The sequence below is a fragment of the Pagrus pagrus genome (genome assembly GCF_965226575.1).
Source record: "Pagrus pagrus genome assembly, chromosome: 17".
Classification (NCBI taxonomy): domain Eukaryota; kingdom Metazoa; phylum Chordata; class Actinopteri; order Spariformes; family Sparidae; genus Pagrus; species Pagrus pagrus.
In genome coordinates this window covers 10,084,077-10,105,231 of record NC_140201.1, presented here as the reverse complement: position 1 = coordinate 10,105,231, position 21,155 = coordinate 10,084,077, and the positions used below count along the sequence as shown (strand labels likewise).

Below are 21,155 nucleotides of genomic sequence, written 5' to 3'. Positions count from 1 at the left end.
GTACTTTTGATACTTCCAGTCCATTCGTTGCCAGAAAGTAACTTTTTATACTGAAGTACATTTAATTTCTGATACTAGATAGTTCAAGTTTCAAGTTTACTTTATTGTCAATTTCTCCACATGTACCAGACATACAGAGGAATCGAAAAGACGTTTCTTCACTATCCCACGGTGAAAGAAATAAAGTGTACAAGCACAACAGATAAAGACATTTACTTACATTAAAATAAACAATAAAAATCTAAGAATCTACTATGTATGTGTAAGAAAATAGCAGCAAAAAAATGAAATAATAATAATAATAATAGAGGGGTTTAATATAGAAATACCAGCATTGTGTCCTGTACTAACAACATTATTTTGTATACAAGTGTGTATTAATTTGAACCAGATCAGTCTTAGATCTACGATTTGATCAGATCTAAAGTCTGCTTACCCACCTGGTTGATTATCAGATTAGATAATCAGCATGTTTTGGATATTTGGTAAAATCAATTTAAGATTGTGCTACATTGGCTCTGATACAGCAGGTAAACTGCAAAGTAACCTGTAATATATACATGTGGTGGAGTAAAAAGTACAATTTTTGGAGTGGAATTATAAATGAGCAGAACATGTAAATACTCAAGTACAGTACTTGAGTAAATGTACTTAGTGACGCTCCATAGCTGGTGGTCATATAACAGCCAACTTTACATAAACACAAACAAAGGCAGAAAAACAAACAAAAGACAAACCCATGCTGAATAAATAGAGGGCTTAAGTAAAGAGATCCCAGCGTTGTGTCCTGTACTAACCGCGTTATTTTTTATATAAGTGTGTATTAATTTGAACCAGATCAGATGTAACCTCATGTCAGCTGCGCGTGCGGTTCATCTCGTTCCCGACTCCTCCAGCCACACCACCCGCACGTGCTCCCGCTGCAGGTGAGGAGGGATCTACGCATTTACCAGCCAACCAGCGCCGCGGATGCTCCTCATTGGTCGTGCCCCTGAGCGAATGAGAAGCGTTCCAACATTCGCTCAGCCAATCGCGGCGCCGTACATACTCCGCACGTGTAGCGCCCGCTGCGCTCTGTGGGCACATTTCAAACAGGTTGGACGGTAAACGAAACACGAGCAGGGACAGACGAGGCAGGGTGGGAGTGAGCAAGAAGTAAAGAGGCGGTGCCGATGTTTGTACACATCCATACTCTCACAGATAGACGTTGGCGCGGTCACTTCTACAAGACTTCATATTATTCAACGTGTTTACGAAGCCCGACGTGTTATCGACGTTGCTCTTTTTGTTTTTACCCTCGTTGTGAATCCACATCTGCTTCGTCTTGACGGTAAGAGTTCACTGACTGCTTTTCTTTGTTGTGTTTTTTGGGAAAGTTGTCTGTTTTTAAGACTCTACTCATAAATTGTTTTTTTTTTTACTGTAAACAGATTAAGTAACCACTTTTTGGTCGTAACTTTGAACGTACGTTTCCTCCGTAGTTGACTTCAAGCATCTCTACAGGAGTAAACGCAGTTTATATGCGTGTTCACTGTTTTTCACAACTAAGCTAGCTGACAGTTTGGAAATATCTGCCATTAATGCGTTTGTAACATGTGGACGTGGCTGTGGGAATCGTACCAGTCATAACATTTGTGCAGAAAACCGGGCTTTCAGGCCAAATCGTTAAGCAGGTGAAAGGTCTGTTGTTGATGTCGGGGTTACACGCGGTAAGATAATGTACACACATCAGTCTTCAGATGACTTTCCACTGCAGCACAGAGCGCCAGCACACAACACGCACTCTACTGCACGAGTCACACAGGGGGAGCAGGTCCTTTATTTGCTTTCTTATCTAATAATGGTTAATGCTGAACGTCTGCCACGTCCCACCTCATCTCGCATACATCAGACTTGGGGAAGACCTCACATAGCCTGGCAACAAGCTCACGCCTCATTTGTGTTGCCTCAGAGTGGCAGGAATGTGTTTGGGTTCCTTCGCTGAGTAACGAAGACATTTCTATACACCCTTCACTTAGTTATGTAGATGCAATGTCAGGATTGTGATACTGCATGAGCATAGATAAAATAGGTATTTTTGTAGTGACACAGCTTGTATTTTACTTGTGTTTCAAGCCTACTTAGTAGACATTTTATATGAAAATAGAATTACTACTATTCTTTGTATCAACAACTTCTAAAAAGCTGAAATACTGAGACATTTCCTCTAGGGGTCAATGATTTGTTTTTATCAGGGCTGTTACCGATGATTAGTAATCCAGGAGACTGATAGCCAACAATTGGAACTGATAAACATTTAGAGGAAAAAATAAAATTCTTATTCTCAAATTTGAGAAAAATCAGTGATGGTATGTCACCAACTAGCATTTACTCAAGCACTGCACTTATGTACAATTTGGAGGTACTTTGCTTCAGTATTTCTATTTTCCGCTACTGCAATTATTCTGTGCAGTAATACCATTTTTATTTTTTTCCCATATTTATATTTATATTTATATTTATATTTACGTTCTCTTATTTAAATCCTTTTTAGTATTTTTAAGTCTACTTGTTTAATGTCCCTTGTACTTATTGTATGTCTGTCTACCTGCTCGTGTACTTATTGTATGTCTGTCTACCTGCTACTGTCACAAGTGAATTTCCCCAAGTGGGATGAATAAAACTCTAAAGTCTTTTTAAAAAAAAATAATTATAGCTTCTAGTTACTTTGATATTTCAGATTATTCAGTGACACATTTTGAAACGTGCAACTGCTGTAGAGTGCGACCACGGAACATAATTTTATAGCACAAATACATTAGATTTAATGTGATGAAGTGAAATAATAATTTTGTGCATATGTATTGTATCTAAAGGTAATTTACCATAGCTGCAAGGTGCTAGAAAGTATTAAAAGGTGATTTAAAGATGATTAAAAAGGTGTAGGAATATGTTTGTAGTATATTGATACTGTACTGTAAGTGCAACTTTCTATTTTGATGCAGTAAACCTACATGGACAGGGCTCCAGATCAACTTTCTATACCAAACTTTTGTTGATTCAGGTGCACCTGAATGCACCCAATAAAACATTTTAATTTCTTAACACAATACCTAAATTTTAGGTGCACTGGTGCGACCAATAAATTGACCAAAACAGTCGTACACTGGAGCCCTGCTAGACCGCTTTTGCCTAAAGCCAGAGCTTGTACTTGAAGTTTCTGTTGGGACATGATTATCTCCCTGCCTCCACAGATGAATGCATTGGGCAGTTCTTCCAAATGGTCCTCTTACGACTCGCTACCGTCCACCTCAAGCTTTCTCCTCAGTGAGAGCGAGCAGACCGAGGATGAAGCAGATGTCTTCTCAGAGGGAGAAGGGGACAGTGGAATAACTAAGCCCATCTCATCTGGAAATTACCTAAAATTTCATTCAGATCAGCCACACTTGAGGTCTAGGAGCAAGCAGTCTGACGACTGCCCTGTTGAACCCAAGCATCCCCACTCAGCCTCTTCCCTTGGAGCTGCCATGATAGGTTCATCTTCAGCAACACCAGGGGACTTGGTCTTCGCTCAGAAAGTGAGCACCCTTAAATTGATACCCAAGTCTTAAATTCAGTATTTTTGCATCTGTTGTTGTAGTTGTAAAACTAAATTTTATCCTTTTCTTCCGCAGTGCGCAGATTTGCGCAGGTTTATCCATCCTTTACTTGGGCTTGTACATGGACTGAAGACTGGGCGATTTGACAAAGGTATGTGGTGGAGCAATATCAAACATGATTGTCATCTCTTGTCAAGTTATAGTGCATCCATCTCATCCTGTAATGAAACCTGTAAAGTGCCCATTTGCCTTGACATGTTTGGCATATTTTGAACGTGGCAGGTTTATCCAGTTTCCAGCAAAGTGTTGCCATCGACAGATTGCAGAGGATTCTTGGAATAATTCAGAGGCCTGAAATGGGGTAAGACACATTATAAATATTGTGACAGTAGTGATAATGGGGATATATTGTGATCCACGCCGAACATTGTCACTAATTCTTGATCCTTTTTTCTGCAGTGAGAAATACCTCCAAAACCTGCTGCAGATAGAGGTGATGCTCAAAATGTGGTTCCCTCAGCAGGCATTTCAATCTACAGATACACCAAGCCCGACCATCACTCCCAGACAACCACCACACTGGCACCAAAATCAGCTCCACATGCCAGTTAAGGTGAGCGTCATACTTGATTTCTCCTTTATTACATTATACCAGTTTACAAATGTGTATTAAGCAAACTTCAGGCCTGGTGACCCAGAGATGTTAAAATAATTTGATTTTAAATATACTGCGGCAAAATAAGGTACAACAGGATAAAAACATTAAATGAGAAAGTATATAAAACACTATTACTATAAATATGTGGGGTAACAATATAAAACATATTTACAAGGGGGGAACACTTAATAACCATCAATAATAAATGTTAAATTTATAATTGATTAAACTTCATTGAGTAGTTATTTCACTGTTAAAGGTGCAATATGTAAAAAAATTAGTTTTGAAAAGAGTAACTAAATTAACAACAGAATATAAAGAAATAAGAGTTTTGACTTTATGTCAAAGCTAACCTGCTAGCTCCAACATATCTTGTAATACCAAGATAATAATACCACTCCGACCTCCCAGTCCGGACTGCTAACTGCACAGCTAACTGAGCTAACCAGCTAATGTCAGCTGAGTAGTTAGTAGTTACTTTGGTGATATGCTGCCCCCCATTTGTTTGGAGTATGAACGAGGTGGCCATTGTTCATACTCCAAACAAATGGGGGGCAGCATATTCTTATTCTTACATATAGCACCTTTAGCAAACAATGAAATATGTTGTAAACCATTTATTAAGCCATTGTATTTTTTAATAAATGGTTTATAAAGCATTTAATTGATTGTTAACAGTGGAATAACTATTAACTTAAGTTTTATTATATACATTTACTATTTTGGTTATTATAAGGAGTAACCCAAGAGGGGTTAAAGATATTAACTGTAGTTCTCCTTTAAGACCTTGGTTTGTCATGGTTGTTATTTTTGGTTTTACTTTCCCATTCCAGAAGAGAAAACTGAGCTGGTCTGACCCTGAGGACTCTGGCAAAGTCCCAAACAAGCATGAGGAACATCAACATGGAGAAGGCGGGAAATGCCAGGCTGCGACCTCACTTGACAGTGTTTCCATATGTCTGCCTGGATTGCCAAAAAAACTGAGAACTCAAGTGGAAGACACAGTTGAACCAGCTCGGGGCAGCTGCATAGTCGGTTTTAAGTTTACAGACAGCGCTGGCGCTCTAAGCAGGCCGTCATATTTGTGTTACAAGAGAGAAAGTGAGAATCGGAAGCAACCTGAGACTTCTCCATCCTCCCCTGCACAAGACTGCTCAGTGTCCTCAACTGACAACGTTAGTACAACTGACTCACCTTAGCTGGCCTTGCTACCACACAGAGGTGCCACAGCATGCCAGCCAGAGTGAAGACAGAGGGCGGACCTGATTATATAAGCATAAAATTGGGCGCGAAGCCCGTCTGCGATGTCTGCGAGGCATGTAAAACCCAGAAGAGGAGGAGGAGGAGAATGCAGAGACACTTGTTAACTCCTCACTGTCCGGTGTGGTTTTTAATTACACCAGGGTTATTGCACTATAATACCACAAATTGTACATTGTAGGAGTGTCCTTGAGGTTTTCTAAGTTAAAAGATATTGGAAATACTACATATGTGAGGCGTTAAAGCTGTCTGTGCTCTTGTTTTGTATTTTTTCATATCATACCATTGAACACAGTCCTAACAGCACCAGTGTAGGATGTCATGCTTTTGACCAGACACCAATTTGCTGAAAGTTATGAAACACAGAGGGAAGTTGCTGTTACAATTGAAAGCTGAAACAATTCAGCAGCTGTCCACTAAGTATCTCTTCATGCATAAATGCTCAAAATGTGCTGGTCCAGCATCTTGAAATGTGATGACTTCTTGCTTTTTTTTTTTTTTGCCACATATGATCGTAAACTTATCTTTAGTTTTTACCTTGTGCTTCAGCAACTTTGCAAAGGCATTTTTTTTTTACTGTTTTCTTACATTTTCTAGACCAAACATGCAACATATCGAATCAAATTTGTAATGATAATAATTGTTGGTTTGCAGCCCTTGCACAGTAACAAAGGATATTTTAATCATGATGATGATTAAAAATGGCATTCAGGAAGCCTAAAAGATAAGTTAAGGCAAAAATGAAAACATAGTGATTATCTACTCACCCCCATGCAGATGGAAAGTCAGGTGAAGTTTTGTAGTCCACAAAACATTTCTGGAATAGTGTTGCATCATTCTGCTAAACAACTGAAGTATATGGGGACTAGTTTTGGAAATGTAAATGAACAACAACGAAAACATAAAATGGCTCCATACAGCTTGTCCAACATTATCCAAGTCTCAGGAAGCCCCAAGATCCCAGTGTGGTTTGAGAAGACATTATTTACACCATCGATGCACTTGTGCACCCACTTAAGAAGGGTTGTGCTTTTAGCTTAGCTGCTGCAGGGAAGATTTTGGCTTTCAAAAGAGTGTAAATAACTTATTTTCAAATCAGTTTGGCATCTCAGGGCTTCCGGGAGACTAGCTGTATGGAGCCATTTAATGTATTTTTTTTATGTTTTAAAACAAGTCCCCATCTACTTCAGTTATTGAGGAGAATGGTGCAATGCTGTTTTGTTGCGAAGTGCCAGAAATGTTTTGTGGACTATTAAAATGTCCTTTGACTTTCCATCAGCATGAAGGTGAGCAGTTCATGACAAAATTTCCATTTTTGGCTAAACTTTTCCATTAAAATTGTACACAGCTTATTTTAACATATGGTAGAGCAAAGGGAGTAGCCGCTGCCAAAATGTGCCAAACGAAACCATTTCACATTATCATATCATGCACACATTACTTCACAGTCACTTATTTGTTTTGCACTAAAAACACACAAAACAAAATCTTTGTTTCTATGTAAATAATAAATAGAAGTAGTTGCACTTATGGTGAAACAGCAAAATGCTTCACAGGAAATACATCAACCTGACTGATCAATAGTTTTTGGGGTAGTTGAGGGACTATAAGACATTTGGCTCAGTTACTCCTTTAACCAACCAGTGCGTGAACTTGTTTTGAAATCTTCCTTTATTCCTTAATTTTAAGTGAATGCTTTGGGGTTTTTTTTACACTTTGGAAAAGATGTAACTGCACTTTGGATGACAATGAGAAAACGTAACAGATTTGTTAACATTCGAAAATTGTGATATTATTTATTAAAGATCTGTTTAAGATACTTGAAAACATCTTGGCAGACCTGTGGAGCCAACATGTAAAGCCTGTAAAATCAGACTTTACAGAATATTTACAGTTTTATTTGAAATTTTGTTATCTTGACACTGTGGATGGATGTAGTTGGAGGGGATAAAGAGTAAATTTAACGAATTGCAAGGTTTGCTGTTTGCAGAAAATGCTCCTAATGCAACGTGTCATCATGATGGCAAAGAACAACTTCTTTGTCCCTCTTAAAATGGATTAGTGTCACTCAAAGTGCTTTACTATTAATTACGTAATGAGGACTATCATGTGGATATGACAGACAAAACTATGTCCGTTCTCGAACACGTCATTTTTTTTTATGGCATTTTTACCAACATATTTAAAATCAGATGTCATTCATGTTGAATGGTGTTGCATCTCTGGTGTTTTTTTTTCACCAGTCAGCCTTACTTATTTGACATAAAGATAACCGTATCCTTGCCAGATTAAATAATCAATCACATCATAGTGTATTATTTGACTAACAATGATGAAATCATCATCTCACCACATGTCATTGCAAACCAAACGTGCTGCTTCGTAGATTTTTCTTCAGCTTCAGCATTAATCATTTTCATTGTTATGTTATTTAAAATGGAAACTGTAAGCACATGGTGGAGAACAATAGTGTAGCAGTATATTTCTTTGTTTCTTATAATGAAATTGTCATTATTTGTGGTTGATTGATAAATGCACATATTTTTATACATTAAATTAATGTTGTGGTTCATCAGAATACAGAATGTGTTTGTTGATTTCTGGAATGAAATACACTGACAGCCCAAGCCTCTCCCTTTGGCCAACTGTTATGCGTGTAGGATGATTTTTAATTATCTTTTTTTACATAGTTCATAATCGGAGTTTTATCATTTATTGAATGCAGATTTAATCAATCACTTTATAATATTTTTCCCTCCCTAAATTGATCAGTTCATTGATTTAGCATAGTTAAACACCCAAAGTCTTTAATACTACTTTATGTAAAATGTGCTTTACATTAGTATATCAATTTTATGAGTCTATACTTTCCTATTCTATTCAAGTGCGTTTCAGAAGGCAATTCTTCGCATTTTACACCACTACATTTACTTGAAAAATACATTTACTCAGGTACTTCACTTATATACAATTTTTAGGTACGTGTAGTTTACTTGAGAATTCCCATTTTCTCCTACTTTATACTTCCACTCAGCTGCATTTTGGAGGCAAATATTGTTTTTTTTTCTCTTCTGCATTTAATTGATAACTTAAGTTACAAGTTATTTTAAAGAATAAACGCTGCATCAGAGCCAGTGCAATCTTAAATTAATTTATTTTATTGGCAATTGAATAAAAAATAAAAATAAAAACACTGATTCTGAAAAATCAGAAAAATGCAGGATATCAGATTTGATAATGGGTTGACTCATAGTTTACAGTACATACATACATGTTAATATATGTATTATTTACTTGTACTTCTGATAGTAACGCACATTTTATATCAGATACTCAGACTTTTCTTTTTACTTTCAACATCAGGTATAAATACTCTGAAACAGATTTGAAATGCAAAACAAATTATTTATATAAAATTATAAAAATAAATTGCATTATAATATTATATCATATTTAAATAAATTATGATAATAAGTACTGCATAAACTACCCAATAGTATTTAATTATTTTATTGCTTTTGATACTCTTCCTACTTTTTGTGTTTTCACCAGGTAAAATCTGTAAAGTAGTAGTTTTATTTGTGTTCGAGTGTTTTAATATTGTTGTTTTGCTGATTTTAACATTAAAGGGGCACTATGTAGTTTTGGAGAAGAAATCCAAAATCAGAATTTTAATATGTCCAATATTAATGACCACTGTATTTATCGTTTCAATAACTGAATAAACAAGCTGTTCTCAGAGGAAACACATAACACTGGTTGAAACTAGAATGGTGGCAGGGTCCGCCAATTATAAACAAAGTAAAACAATGAAATTGTGTTGTCCTTTAAGGTCAGTTTGTTTATTTACTTTATTCAGTCATGAAAACAAAGAGAGTTTGTTTATTTAGTTTGTTTACGCATAAAAAGGCGTACCTTTTCCCCGACTGATGCACTTACTATTACTTTATATAATAAATACTATAGGTACCAATAAACCGCAGCAGGTGGCGCTAACAGATGTTGTCTTCCGTGCCGCTGGGTGGCGCCATACCGATGTCCTGTTTGCGGAAGTGAACCCCGTCGCTCCACCAGCAACGAGTAAACAGACATCCAGGATGAATAGGATGTCGTAAGGCGCTAAGTTTTCCATGTTAACCGCCATAAACGATTAGCAGCGATACAGAAACTCACGGTGGATATTTCCTAAACGCAGAAAGTGACTGGAAAAGGCGTACTGAACGTTAAAGCGTTTGTAACATTACAGCGGCTGAGCAGCTGCGGAATAAGATGATGCCGGAGCTATGTTAAGCTAGCACGCTAAGCTAAATGCTAGCGACGGTTAAGCAAAGTTGGTTTTTGGAATGGTAGTGCGTAGCGCGAGCTCCTCTGGACATGTCAGCCGGAGCAGGAGCCGCTTCAGGCGGCTCTCTAGAGTCAACGTTAGAGAGGAAGCTTCAAGGTGTCTCAAACACCATGGAGTCGATTCAAGGACTGTCAACGTGGTGCATCGATAACAAGAAGTACCACAGCCTGATTGTGCGACACTGGATGAAGTGCTTGAAGAAATGTGAGTAGTTTTACCTGTTAAACTGACAGTTGCTGCTCTGGTTGTACATGGTGGTGTCGTTTGGGAACAGCGATCGCAGTCCTCCTATTGTTTAAAGTAACTATGAGATAATCATGTCGGGGTTTTTTTTTACCGGCTCACAAACTGAGAAGTTTGTCCTGGTTTGAAACACCGAGAAAATGGAGTTTAAAAAACGTGCGCTCCTCCTCCAGTCAGCCAGCCAGTGCTAGCTAAATGGACACAAACTGTCAGTTGCTCTGAAGTGGGGTCATTTCTTGCTTGAGTGAATGTATTTGTCGCTTCTGTAAAGTATTTCTGCCTCATCGGTTGGCAGGACAAACTTACTTTAGTTGCAACAAAAAGTTCTCGTTAAAGGGGATGCATGTTTTTTTGCGACGTCAACTGCAGATGTCAAGTCGGGAATAGTGTCCCAGGTGCAATGAGTGTAAGCGTTTATTTTGACAGTTTGATCATGTGTCATATTTATTTGTGAATTTGTCCAGTAGTCTTTCTCCACAGATACTCGATTTTATACTGTCTAAAATGACATCCGCGCACTGAAACAGCAAACTTCACTGGGAATCTAATAATTATATACCACCGAAGCATCTTTTTCTGCAGTATATTCTCGAGAAAAAGTTTTCATATAGGTGCATATTGGACAGCATAGACGTCGATACGGATATATCTGTGAGAGGCCATCATAAGGTCCGATAATATTAGCTAACTGAAGTACTGGTTGAGCTGTAATTTGCACCACTGAAGTACTGGGACAAGTGGGCCCTGGGACCTGCATTAGTATGTTGTTTCCTATAGGATTCCTATGTCCAAAATGAATGGAACACCTCTATTATTTTAGTTTATGTTGTGCCCCCATTGGTGCCTTTTTCTAAATTAAGGTGTGTTTCGTCAAATAACCTCAAACTCACTGACATATAGGAACACCTGGTGCCACATATGATATCAGTATGATAATAATAGTTGGTTTCTGGGTCTCAGAGTTCTTGATGGAAACTTGGAGTCAAGAGTAGCTAAAAGCAGATTTGTTTCTCATGTGCTACTCTATTCAGATGAGGAAGATGGCTGTCATGTTGTAAAAATAATCTCATCTTTTGAAACATACTGTCAAGAAAAAATGCTTTGTAGTGCTTAACTGATCAACTCACCAAAACCATCTTCATTTTTTTTCCCAGAGCAACATAATGTTAGCTAAATTTTTGATAATTCATTGTTTTATATCATAAACAAAACTCTTATATATCTAGTAATCTATGCTAGGCATTTTTCAGTTGATAATACAAATAACCTACAGCACTATTTTGAATGCTTTCCTTGATGTACTGGGCAATAGCAGAGGGGGTGCTAGAGAGCCATTAATAGACTTGATAATCACTGAAGCATGAAAATCATCTTGGCAAGGCACTTACAGAAAATTAGATGCAAATGTATAAATATTGCCATGATCCTATTACAGCTGTGTAGAAATCAAGGTCTATTTGACAATGTAAAGGAAGGGATTGGTCATATCATTGATAGAGCAGTCAAATTTGCAAATTTAAATTTTCCATTTCCTACCAAATGCTGTTTTTTCCTTATAACAGAATAGCAATCTATAGCTTTCACCAGCGTTATACCTTGCATGACATATTCACATGAGCTGTTTCTGTTGATTTGTGGTCCTGAATCGATTATGTCTTTGTGTCTGCTTCTGTTCATATTTATAAGCTTTGTGTAACTTGAGCTTTGTGGCTTTCTAAGTGTGAGCAAAGGGCAACAGATGAACCTAAATACTACTCATAAAGTTTGACACTGGTATTTGCTGAGCCAAATACCTAGGCTTGTTCTGTCACCCCAACCAGTGTGTAAATGTATAAACAGTAACAGGTTGTGCTTCAGTCTGCAGCTGCTGCATGGTGTTCTGAAAAGCTGTCTTGTTGTTGGCCTTGCTAGTTGTTTACTGGTTAAATATGTTTGTTTACTCAAAAATGTGTTTCACTAGTTGTTGCTACAAGATCTGGCAAAATTTACTTGTTAACCTGAGTTGTCTGTATATGTTATAAAGTCCATTAGCTGTGGTATTCAAGAGGCCTGGCGCTGAAGTAATCATTGTCAAAGAATTCACTGAAAGCTATTGATGAAGTGGACAGTGACAAATGTGAACAATGAAACAAAAACTGTGGGGAGAGACATTTTTTTGGTTTCTTTGGTTTCTTTTCTGTGTTAAACAAATTTAATTTCTTTGATGTGTTGCTGTTTTGATGTGCCAAAACCATTTCTGTGTTGTTCGCCTCCCCTGTAGCAGTAGATAAGGGATTTTATTACAGGCGTGCTAAGGCTGGCTGTTTGACTTTGGTTTTACTCCCAAACTCCATTAAAGTGGAGTTTGTCAATACTCGGAGGTGGCCGTACCTCACTGTTGTTTGTTTTTCTCTCAGCTTGTGTTTAAAGTTGTGTGTTCAGTCAGTTAAAATGCAGTGTGACTGATACTTCGTTTGTTTTTGTTCAGCTGGATCAAACATTTGAACTATCAAATGTCAATGTAATACATAAATGTAACAGTCAGTTTACCTTACCTTGCAATAATTTGAAAGGGAATTCTTTACTGGGGGAAGTGTTTTGATGAACACTTCAAGGATAAGTTCATGCAAAAATGAAAAGTCAGTCATTATCTACTAACCCCTGTGCTGGAAAGTCGTGTAGTCCACAAAACATTTCTGGAGCTTCACAACAAAACAGTGTTGCGGCATTCCCCTAAATTACTAAAGTAGATGGGGACTTGTTTAAAACGTAAAAACAAACTGAAACCCCTCCTCTAAAATTGCTCCATATAGCTTGTCCAGCGTAATCCAAGTCTTTGGAAGCCCCAAGATCCCAAACTGATTTGAAAAGACGTTATTTCCACCCTTTCTAAAGTCAAAATCTTCACTGTAGCTGCTAAGCTAAGAGCATTAGCAGGCACCCCATCTTAAGTGGGTGCACAAGCTCAACCATGCCTTAAGGGGTTTAAATAACGTCTTCTCAAATCCGTTTGGGATCTCGGGGTGTCTGACTTGGATTACGCCGGATGAGTCGTATGAGCCGTATGGAGCCATTTTATGGTTGTTGATTTTTTTCAGTTGTTTCTTTAGTTTTTAAAACCCCATCTACTTGAGTTGTTTAGGATAATGATGAAATGCCGTTTAGCTGTGACACTCCAGGAATGTTTTGTGGACTATATAACTTAGCTGACTTTCCATTGGCATGAGGGTGAATAGATGATGGAATTTTAATTTTTCGGTGAACTGATGTTTTAAAGCAGCTACAAGGAACTTTAATTTTTTGTTGATGCTTGCGGCCCCTGTGTCATAAAGATCTTGATATGACTAATGTTTGCATACCTTTTGGTAGCGAGTAAAGGAAAGACATAAATCACAAAGAAATGTGGTTTCTTTCTAACATTTGGAGGATTTGTTAAGCAACTAATTGGAAACTTTATTAAAAACTTCATGGTCTGCTGAAACAAATTGATTTTGAAGATTTGATTTTTCACCCTTTGCTCACATATTCTCTGACCAGATAGCTGCATTATGCAATTGAGGTATTTCGTTCTTTGTGTGCGTTAATTAAAGAGTTTTGTAATAAATGGGGTAAAGTATAAGTATAGATTTTGTGTCTGCACCAGAATATGGATATCATGTTGGCACCAGTATCAAAAAACTTATTGTCTAGTTATACTCAGTCCTTGTTATTTCTCTCTCCTCTCTGTTGTTATCAAAGAAACATAAATCACAAATTGGGATGATGTTGTAATGTTATGTTGCATACTCTGATGTTGGTTAAATGTCACATATCCATTGACTTCATGTTCTCTTAGATTACAATAGTTAATTTATGTGTATTGTTATAAATCTATCTGTTTTTAGGTTACTTTGATTAATTTATTGTTGTCGTTACTTATTGAGTAATAATACCAATCATTGTGGATATAAAACTTAAAAAATACAAAATTTTCTTTGCATTTCTCATTTTACCTCATTAATAAATTAATATTGTTTGTTTATTCCATCTTGTGAAGGGCTCATTGCATGGGTAAAAAACAGCCTTGATTAAAAATTATAAAACACAAGTCTAAAAATTAGAGAGCAAAATACCAGTACCAGTATGCATTTAAATGACTAGACCCCGATGAGGACCTATGTTGATCTAATATGCCTTGGATTGATTTTGAAGGAGATTTTTTTTTGTGTTTGGCTGATAGGCTGACTACTTAGGTTACTAAACTAACTAATTTGTTACGATTCTGATAATGAGAGATGGATGCTTGTCTTTTTGACATTTTAGTGCTTCACCTGTTGCCATGGAATTTGACATCTAAGATAGTACTCGAAGAAGTGTTGTGCCAAATGTTTGGTTGGCTGCATTGAAAAAGTGGCAAACACTGATAAAGAGAGCAGGAAATTGGGCCTCTCTGTGGCGTTTAAGTAGTCAAATAAAACACCAACTATTAAAACAAGCAGCGGTTGCATTTTTGCTCCTCATGGACAAATTTGATCCCGTGAGCACGGGGCTGTGTATGCATGCTGTCCCGCTCACTGAAGCTTCAAAATGTATTTGTGACAGTGCTGCATTTTACAGAGTAGATGGTTAACCAGTTATTTATAAAAACAATTGCACCAGTACTGATATCGGCAAACATCTGAAAACTGTCCAAAGGGCCTTTTCAGGGTCTCCTCCCTCAGCAGAATCATATAGTCTCTAACGTTAATGTCTCTCTTTCCTCTGACAGCTGACTCCGCACACAGGCTCAACCTTATCTACCTGGCCAACGATGTCATTCAGAACTGTAAAAGGAAAAATGCCATTGTTTACCGTACAGCGTTTGCAGAGGTCCTTCGAGACGCCTTCCTGCTGGTCAAGTAAGTTAGATAACAAAATGATTCCCCTTTCTTAATCTTTTGTGTTTTGCTTTTGTTTCTCACTGTCTCTGTCCTCTCAGTCTTAGCTTTTGTTTTATTCACTTGAAGAAGTTCCTCACACATAAATAAAACACGTCATTACAACAAAAACATATAAATCTCTCGGCTCACTGCATAATCCTCTCATCTTTCTCCAGCGTTGATGGTGACCCTAAGGTTATTAAATCAGTGGAGAGGATACTGTCCATCTGGGAGGAGAGGGGTGTGTATTCAGGGACACTGATTACTGAACTCAGGAGTAACTTAGTCAAAGAGGAGTCACCTCCTGAGACACCCGTGGAGCAAAAAAGTAAGTGTGTGTATTATTTATTTTCTTATTTTCTTTTTACATTTTTATTACTATCTCTTTTATCAGTAGCTGTGCAAAGTTCTTGAAACTGATTTCATAGAGACTGTGCATCCATAGTGGTAATATTAGTCAGAATATGCTGTTGTTCTATTAACTTCTGTACTGTAGATTTCATTCTTATGTATTCCTGTTTTTACATTTACATAGTTTTATTTAGTTTAACAGTGTCTTTTTTTTTTAATCTAAATGCTTGGTACATTACCTCGATGTGATGTCTAATTTTCATTCTTATCTTCTTGAAGCTCCAGTTGAGTCTAAAGCAGATCTACGGTCCAAGGTTCTCGCGGAGTTTGTGGTAAGCAAGAAACTGAAGTTTTAAGCTGGATGCGACACACTGGATGCGTGTGCAGCACTGCTGCATGGCTTACCTCTTGCTTTTCATTCCGGTGTCCATGTTAACTGGTTTGACCAGATGCATTAGATTGTGTTCTCACACACGTGCCAGGCATGGCTGCTGCATCGCGTGATCCAGAGATTCAGAGTCTTGTCTATTTTTGTACCGCGACACGTTTGGCCTGAAAACGACCTGTAGACAGTCATATCGACATCATACCAGCGTTTTACTACAGTTTTAATGCCTGTATCTGTAGAATATTTCACAGACATGAAGAGAACTCACACATCAGGTAAAAGGCAGTTTCTTTCTTTCACTTTCACTTTTCTTTTACTTTCTCTCCCTCCCTTTCTTTCCCCCTCGTGCTTTCCACTCATTCAAAGGGGATAAAAGAAAATCGCGTCATCATATTTATTGATAATTATCATCATGGCAAACTCCTTGTAAACAGATAGGGCAGGCGGGAGCCTCACTGCAGCAGCAACAAACATAAACATGCGAATGAGCAGCAGCAGCAGCTTAGCAATGCAGCCGCCGTGCAGTACACAGGCATCCAGTGTGTCCAACCTGTTAGTTGTCCTCTTTTCCTCCTGTACTCAAATATTGTGTTGGTCTTACGTTGTGGCTCTGTTTCAGCCTCAGGCACTAATGGATGAACTGTCCAAGTACAAGAGATCTGTGGAGGAGGTTGACATGAGAGAAAAACAACTGGCAGCTATGAGGGTTAACATCTGCAGCTCTGTGGCCCTTAAGAAGCTCAAAGGTACCTGCTTTATTCACCTTCTACCCTGTCGGACTGCAACACACAGATCATCAGTGGTTTTTCAAGTATCATCCTTACATGCTCGATTCTTACAGATAAGGCCGGAGGAAAGAAGTTTTCCAAGGACTTTGAGGAAGGAAGTGCACAACTACAGGAGTTTGTCAAGTTCCTTGACAAACAATGCAAAATAGGGCCTCCTGTAATGGAGGCCCTCAGCAACGCAGATATCTTCTACGAGATGCAGTACAAGGAGGTCAAGATCGTTGCAAATGTAAGTGACTGTATTTGTAGTCAGATGTTTGTTGTATTATCCTGCTTTGAAATCTTGCGAGAAGTAAGTTGTTGTTGGGAGACCATGGTGGAAAGATATGGAGAGAGGATGTTGGAGTTTACATAGAAGAACTGTCAGCAAGAATTTATTCAAAAGTGGCTGACCGTTTTACTAACAACTCTAACAAATCACCGCATTAGATTTCAGAGTCAGCCTAGCCGGGAGCTGTTTTGTTTATGTTGTTATTTGTCAGTCTCACTACTTGCCCATAACATGTAGAGGACCAATTTGGAGAACTTTTGACCGGTGCATTTATGAAACTGAAATGACAGGAAAAATACAATAATTAAATTTACCAAATCTGTTGTGGATTGAATAATAAGCTGCCTTTGGTAGACCATGTTAACTGTTCATGTACTGACAATACATTACCTCTCCTCTTTAGGCCTACCAGACATTTGCTAACAGGGTGTCCCACCTAAAGCGTAAGCTGGATGCCCTGAAGGCCACCTTGCCAGACCTGGACGACTCACCCATCCCCTCACCCTCTGCAGATGCACCGTCTCCAACTGGCTCAGAGTCCCCTTTTCATGGTCTGGAATTGGCTCACCCCGATCCAGATCTTGATGGCTCAGCTATGGATGATGAGGCAGAGCCACCGGCACCGAGCCCTCTGTCCTCACCAGGAGGATCTCCCAAACACATGGAGACACTCGGGGAGAATGACAATCGTGAAGTGGAAGACATGGAGCTCTCTGATGAAGAAATGGACAGCGGGGGGATAATAGGTGAGGATTGGTCTTAATGACTAACTGCACAGTGAGGACATTTTTACATGCTGTTTGAGATAATTCACACTGATTTTCTGTGCCAGACTTGAGTAGAAAATGTGCTAAAATAATGAGAATAAGAAGCAACAGCAAAAATAGGCAGGTTAAAAGACACTGACGCATGCAGAGAAACACCAAATGAAACTTGTATCACAAGTTAAGAAAATGCAAGTATTTCTACCAATCTTTGTTTCAGCCAGTTTCACTGGAACAGTGTTCCTCACCAGTAGAGCCATTTAACAAGTAGTTTAAGTACAGACAGACATATATCTGCTATTTTACTGTTCTTAATTTTGTGTTCGCTAAAAAACCTTCAGCCCATTATAAATAATCTGTGTTAACAGTTTATCAGTATGTACATGTGCTTAAATTTGTTTATCATCAACATGGAATAATATTTGAAGATGATATGATTTACCAAGAGAAATGTATTCTGCTCTTGATGCTCTGCACTGTTTTCTGGCATTTTATTGAGAAATAATGGAGAGTGAATTGAAAACATAATTAGTTTAATTAATTGCTGATGAAAGTAGTTGTTTCAAGCACAATATCTTATTGAAAGTAAAGATATTTTGTCATTATAATGCAAGCATTTAAAGAAGTTTTGTATTTTAACTGCTGTAAAAGAAGAATCTTTTTTTAGCTCCATTTTTTAGATAGTTGACCTGTGTGTTATGATTTTTCACAGACAGCTGGTGAGACTATGTTTCAGTGTTCTTGGCAGCATGTTCCCCAAAATTTCTTGGCAGCGTCTTGTCCGGTTTCAAAAATGATCTGCACTCGTAGAAAATCAATGACAACAGGAATTGTGTTGCATACTAAAAAACGAGTCTGAAGAGACTATGCATGTCTTGTTTCATTACAAAAAGTGTATATTTGATAGCATCCAAACCCTTTCTCATTGCCCTGCCTCACACATTTTCTCCTCAGTTGAGGAGCAGATGAAATGCTCCACCAACCCAGAGGTGTCCACTCCACTCCCTGCAAAACCTGAGCCATCAGTGATAAAAGCACAGCCTATTGCACAGATCACAACCCCTGTGGCACCTCCTGCAGCAGCTTTGGAAAGTGTTGATCTGGCTAAAATTGGCTCAATCCTCAACAGTTTAAGCTCAGTCATGAAGAATACAGGTGAGTGTATAACTGGGGACTAAATAAGTATGAATTCAAATTAACGTATGTATTTATATAACTTTTTTTCTGTTATAAATGTGGTTATGAAAGTGCCAGTTTTCACTGTTGTGGTGATTTGTAACTAAGGTGAGTGTCTGTCTCTGTCTCGCAGGACCATTAGTGGAGAGTCCACCTGCAGCAGCCCCTGCTGTGTCCTCATTGAAGACCACACCTGCTGCATCTGTGGCCTCTCCGGATCCCAGTTCACTGGTAAACCTTCTTTCCGAGGTGGACATGAGTCCTGCAGACCTCCTCGGTGCTCTCTCCAAAGTCCAGGGCAAAGGCAGCTTTGATGGTGAGAATAAGGAGTCCTTCACTTATTTTTGAAAAAGTAAAACCATTTTTTTCCTTCATTGAAAGTAGCAAGCTTGCGTAATATACATTTCCATGTTCTCCCTTTTTTCACTCAGGCATCACTTCTCTCCTGAGCAGCCCAGCTGCAAATGTCTCTTCAGACTCTTCCAGTACAGGCAAGGTTCCTCCCTCTCCTTCATCCACATCTGCATCAGCAGTGCCCTCTCAGAGCCCGTCCTCTGTTACACCTGTGCCTTCTTCAGGCAGCTCTACTGTGAGGCAGAGCACAAGCTCCCAAAAGCCCCCTCAGGCATCCAACCCAGCCTCTGCCCTGGTCCAGGCTCTCCATACAGACATGGAGTTGACAAAAGAGCCTGAAACGTCCTTGTCTTCCAAGAGTTTAGAGTCTAAAATCCACAGCTTCCTGCAGGGGAATCCAGCTTTTAGTGCATTTGACCTGGATTTCTCTTCACACCCAGTGCAGGGAGGGGATACCCTCAGTCCAGTAACTGGGGCAGACACACAGGATGGGACTCCAGTGCGGGACGAGGGCGGAGGTACACCAACTCAAGATGAGATCATGGACAAGCCTGCGGTGGCTCCGTTAATTTCCAACACAAATCAGTCATCTATTGGGGAAACTTTTGAAACGGCTCCTGTTGCATACCAGAACAACAGTCAGAAGAACCCCAACAATCCCCAACAGCAAGCTCACCTGCCGCCAGATATGGCTCAGAACGGACAGGTCTACCAGCCTTACCCATATGGCAAACAGGAGATGTCGGAGCGCGGCATCACTACACCTGTTGCACATTACCAGCAGATTTCTGAAAAACCTGGAGGGCCAGTGCCTGGAGAAAGAGCCCCGGGCATTGCCAATAGCTCACAGACAGTTGAAGGCTTTCAGCGGGGGAGAGAAAGGGGTTGGTATGGTGACATTTACCCAGAGGGGAACTCTCAGCAACCCGGAGGCTACAATGTGATGGTGCCTGGAGGGGCTGGAGAAAACAAGACGTCAGGACTTTATCCATACCAAGTCGAGCAACCTCAAGAGTTAGGATCCCAGCAGGGCGCCTCTGCACCACCTGATTACTTCAGAAACACCCTCCCCCCTGTCCCGAAGTTCCCTCCACCTCCTCATAGTTTTAAGGCGCCTCCTCCTGTGCCCAGTGGTGCGATGATTCCCCAAGAACAGCAGCCAATGCCCCGCGCAAACACAGGGGAGGTGCATGGGTCCGGAGTCGATAGTGTCATCAGTGGGATGGTGGTCCATGACCATCAACACAAATCCATGTTTCATTCAGATGATCCGCTGTATGACCGACCTCGCCCCCCTCACCCTGAGGATTTTCGTGCCCCTCACCCTGAGGATTTTCGTGCCCCTCACCCTGAGGATTTTCGCCCGCCTCACCCTGAGGATTTTCGCCCTCCTCACCCTGAGGATTTACGCCATCACCCAGAGAATCTGCGTTACCAAGAAGAACCCGAGTTTTACCACGATGACCTCCACCGTCCTGATGCCCCCTTCTTTCAAGAAGAGCCTTACCACCACACAGAGGAACCGTATTACAGGCCAGGCAGCCCTCCACACCACTACACCAGAGTTCGAGCGCGCCTGACTCCCCCTCTCTCACCCTCAGAGGACCCTTACTTCGCCCACGACTTCCAACGTCACAGCCCCCCTCCTCCGCGCTTTGCTCCAAGGAGACCCCCACCTCATCCTGAAATACGTCATCCTGGTATGCGGCCTCCACATCGGCCTCCCCACTCAGCACACCACCAACACCCCAGAGGACCCCCACGTGCACCATTCCCTCGGTTCCACGGCCCCGATCCAAGGATGAGAGGCAAGCGCCCAGGCCCAAGAGGAGGGGGGCCAATGTTCGCGCCGAAAAGACCATTTCCACCCCCACGATACTGACCAGACATGTAGCTTTGAACTCTTTAAAACACTGTGGATGTCATGAAGGCGGGGGCAGGACTTTAAGACTTGTAATTTCCTCAGTGTTGAGCCCCACACCGGTCATAAAAATCTGAAATGGAAAATGTGTGTGGTGCAAGGTGGGCATCAGGAGACAAAGTTAGACTGAAGAAGAATTAATTCAGCAGCTGCCAGGAGAAAAACAAACAGCGAGAGAAGA

General features: G+C 39.8%; 2 protein-coding genes across 2 annotated transcripts; both read left to right on the top strand.

Annotated features, from left to right (window-relative positions):
- The first annotated feature begins 1,012 nt into the window (after positions 1-1,012).
- Positions 1,013-7,315, top strand: ciarta (circadian associated repressor of transcription a). Its single transcript, XM_084379766.1, has 6 exons — positions 1,013-1,330; positions 3,234-3,557; positions 3,654-3,729; positions 3,861-3,939; positions 4,038-4,191; positions 5,070-7,315. The coding sequence occupies exons 2-6, from the start codon at positions 3,234-3,236 to the stop codon at positions 5,433-5,435; spliced, it is 999 nt and encodes a 332-aa protein (XP_084235892.1). The 5' UTR covers positions 1,013-1,330; the 3' UTR covers positions 5,436-7,315.
- A 2,244-nt stretch (positions 7,316-9,559) lies between these two features.
- Positions 9,560-21,142, top strand: rprd2a (regulation of nuclear pre-mRNA domain containing 2a). Its single transcript, XM_084378713.1, has 10 exons — positions 9,560-10,045; positions 14,811-14,940; positions 15,138-15,289; positions 15,592-15,644; positions 16,320-16,446; positions 16,542-16,717; positions 17,163-17,505; positions 18,478-18,678; positions 18,833-19,015; positions 19,131-21,142. Exons 1-10 carry the CDS (start codon positions 9,871-9,873, stop codon positions 20,933-20,935), a joined length of 3,345 nt encoding a protein of 1,114 aa, XP_084234839.1. The 5' UTR covers positions 9,560-9,870; the 3' UTR covers positions 20,936-21,142.
- Positions 21,143-21,155: the final 13 nt, after the last annotated feature.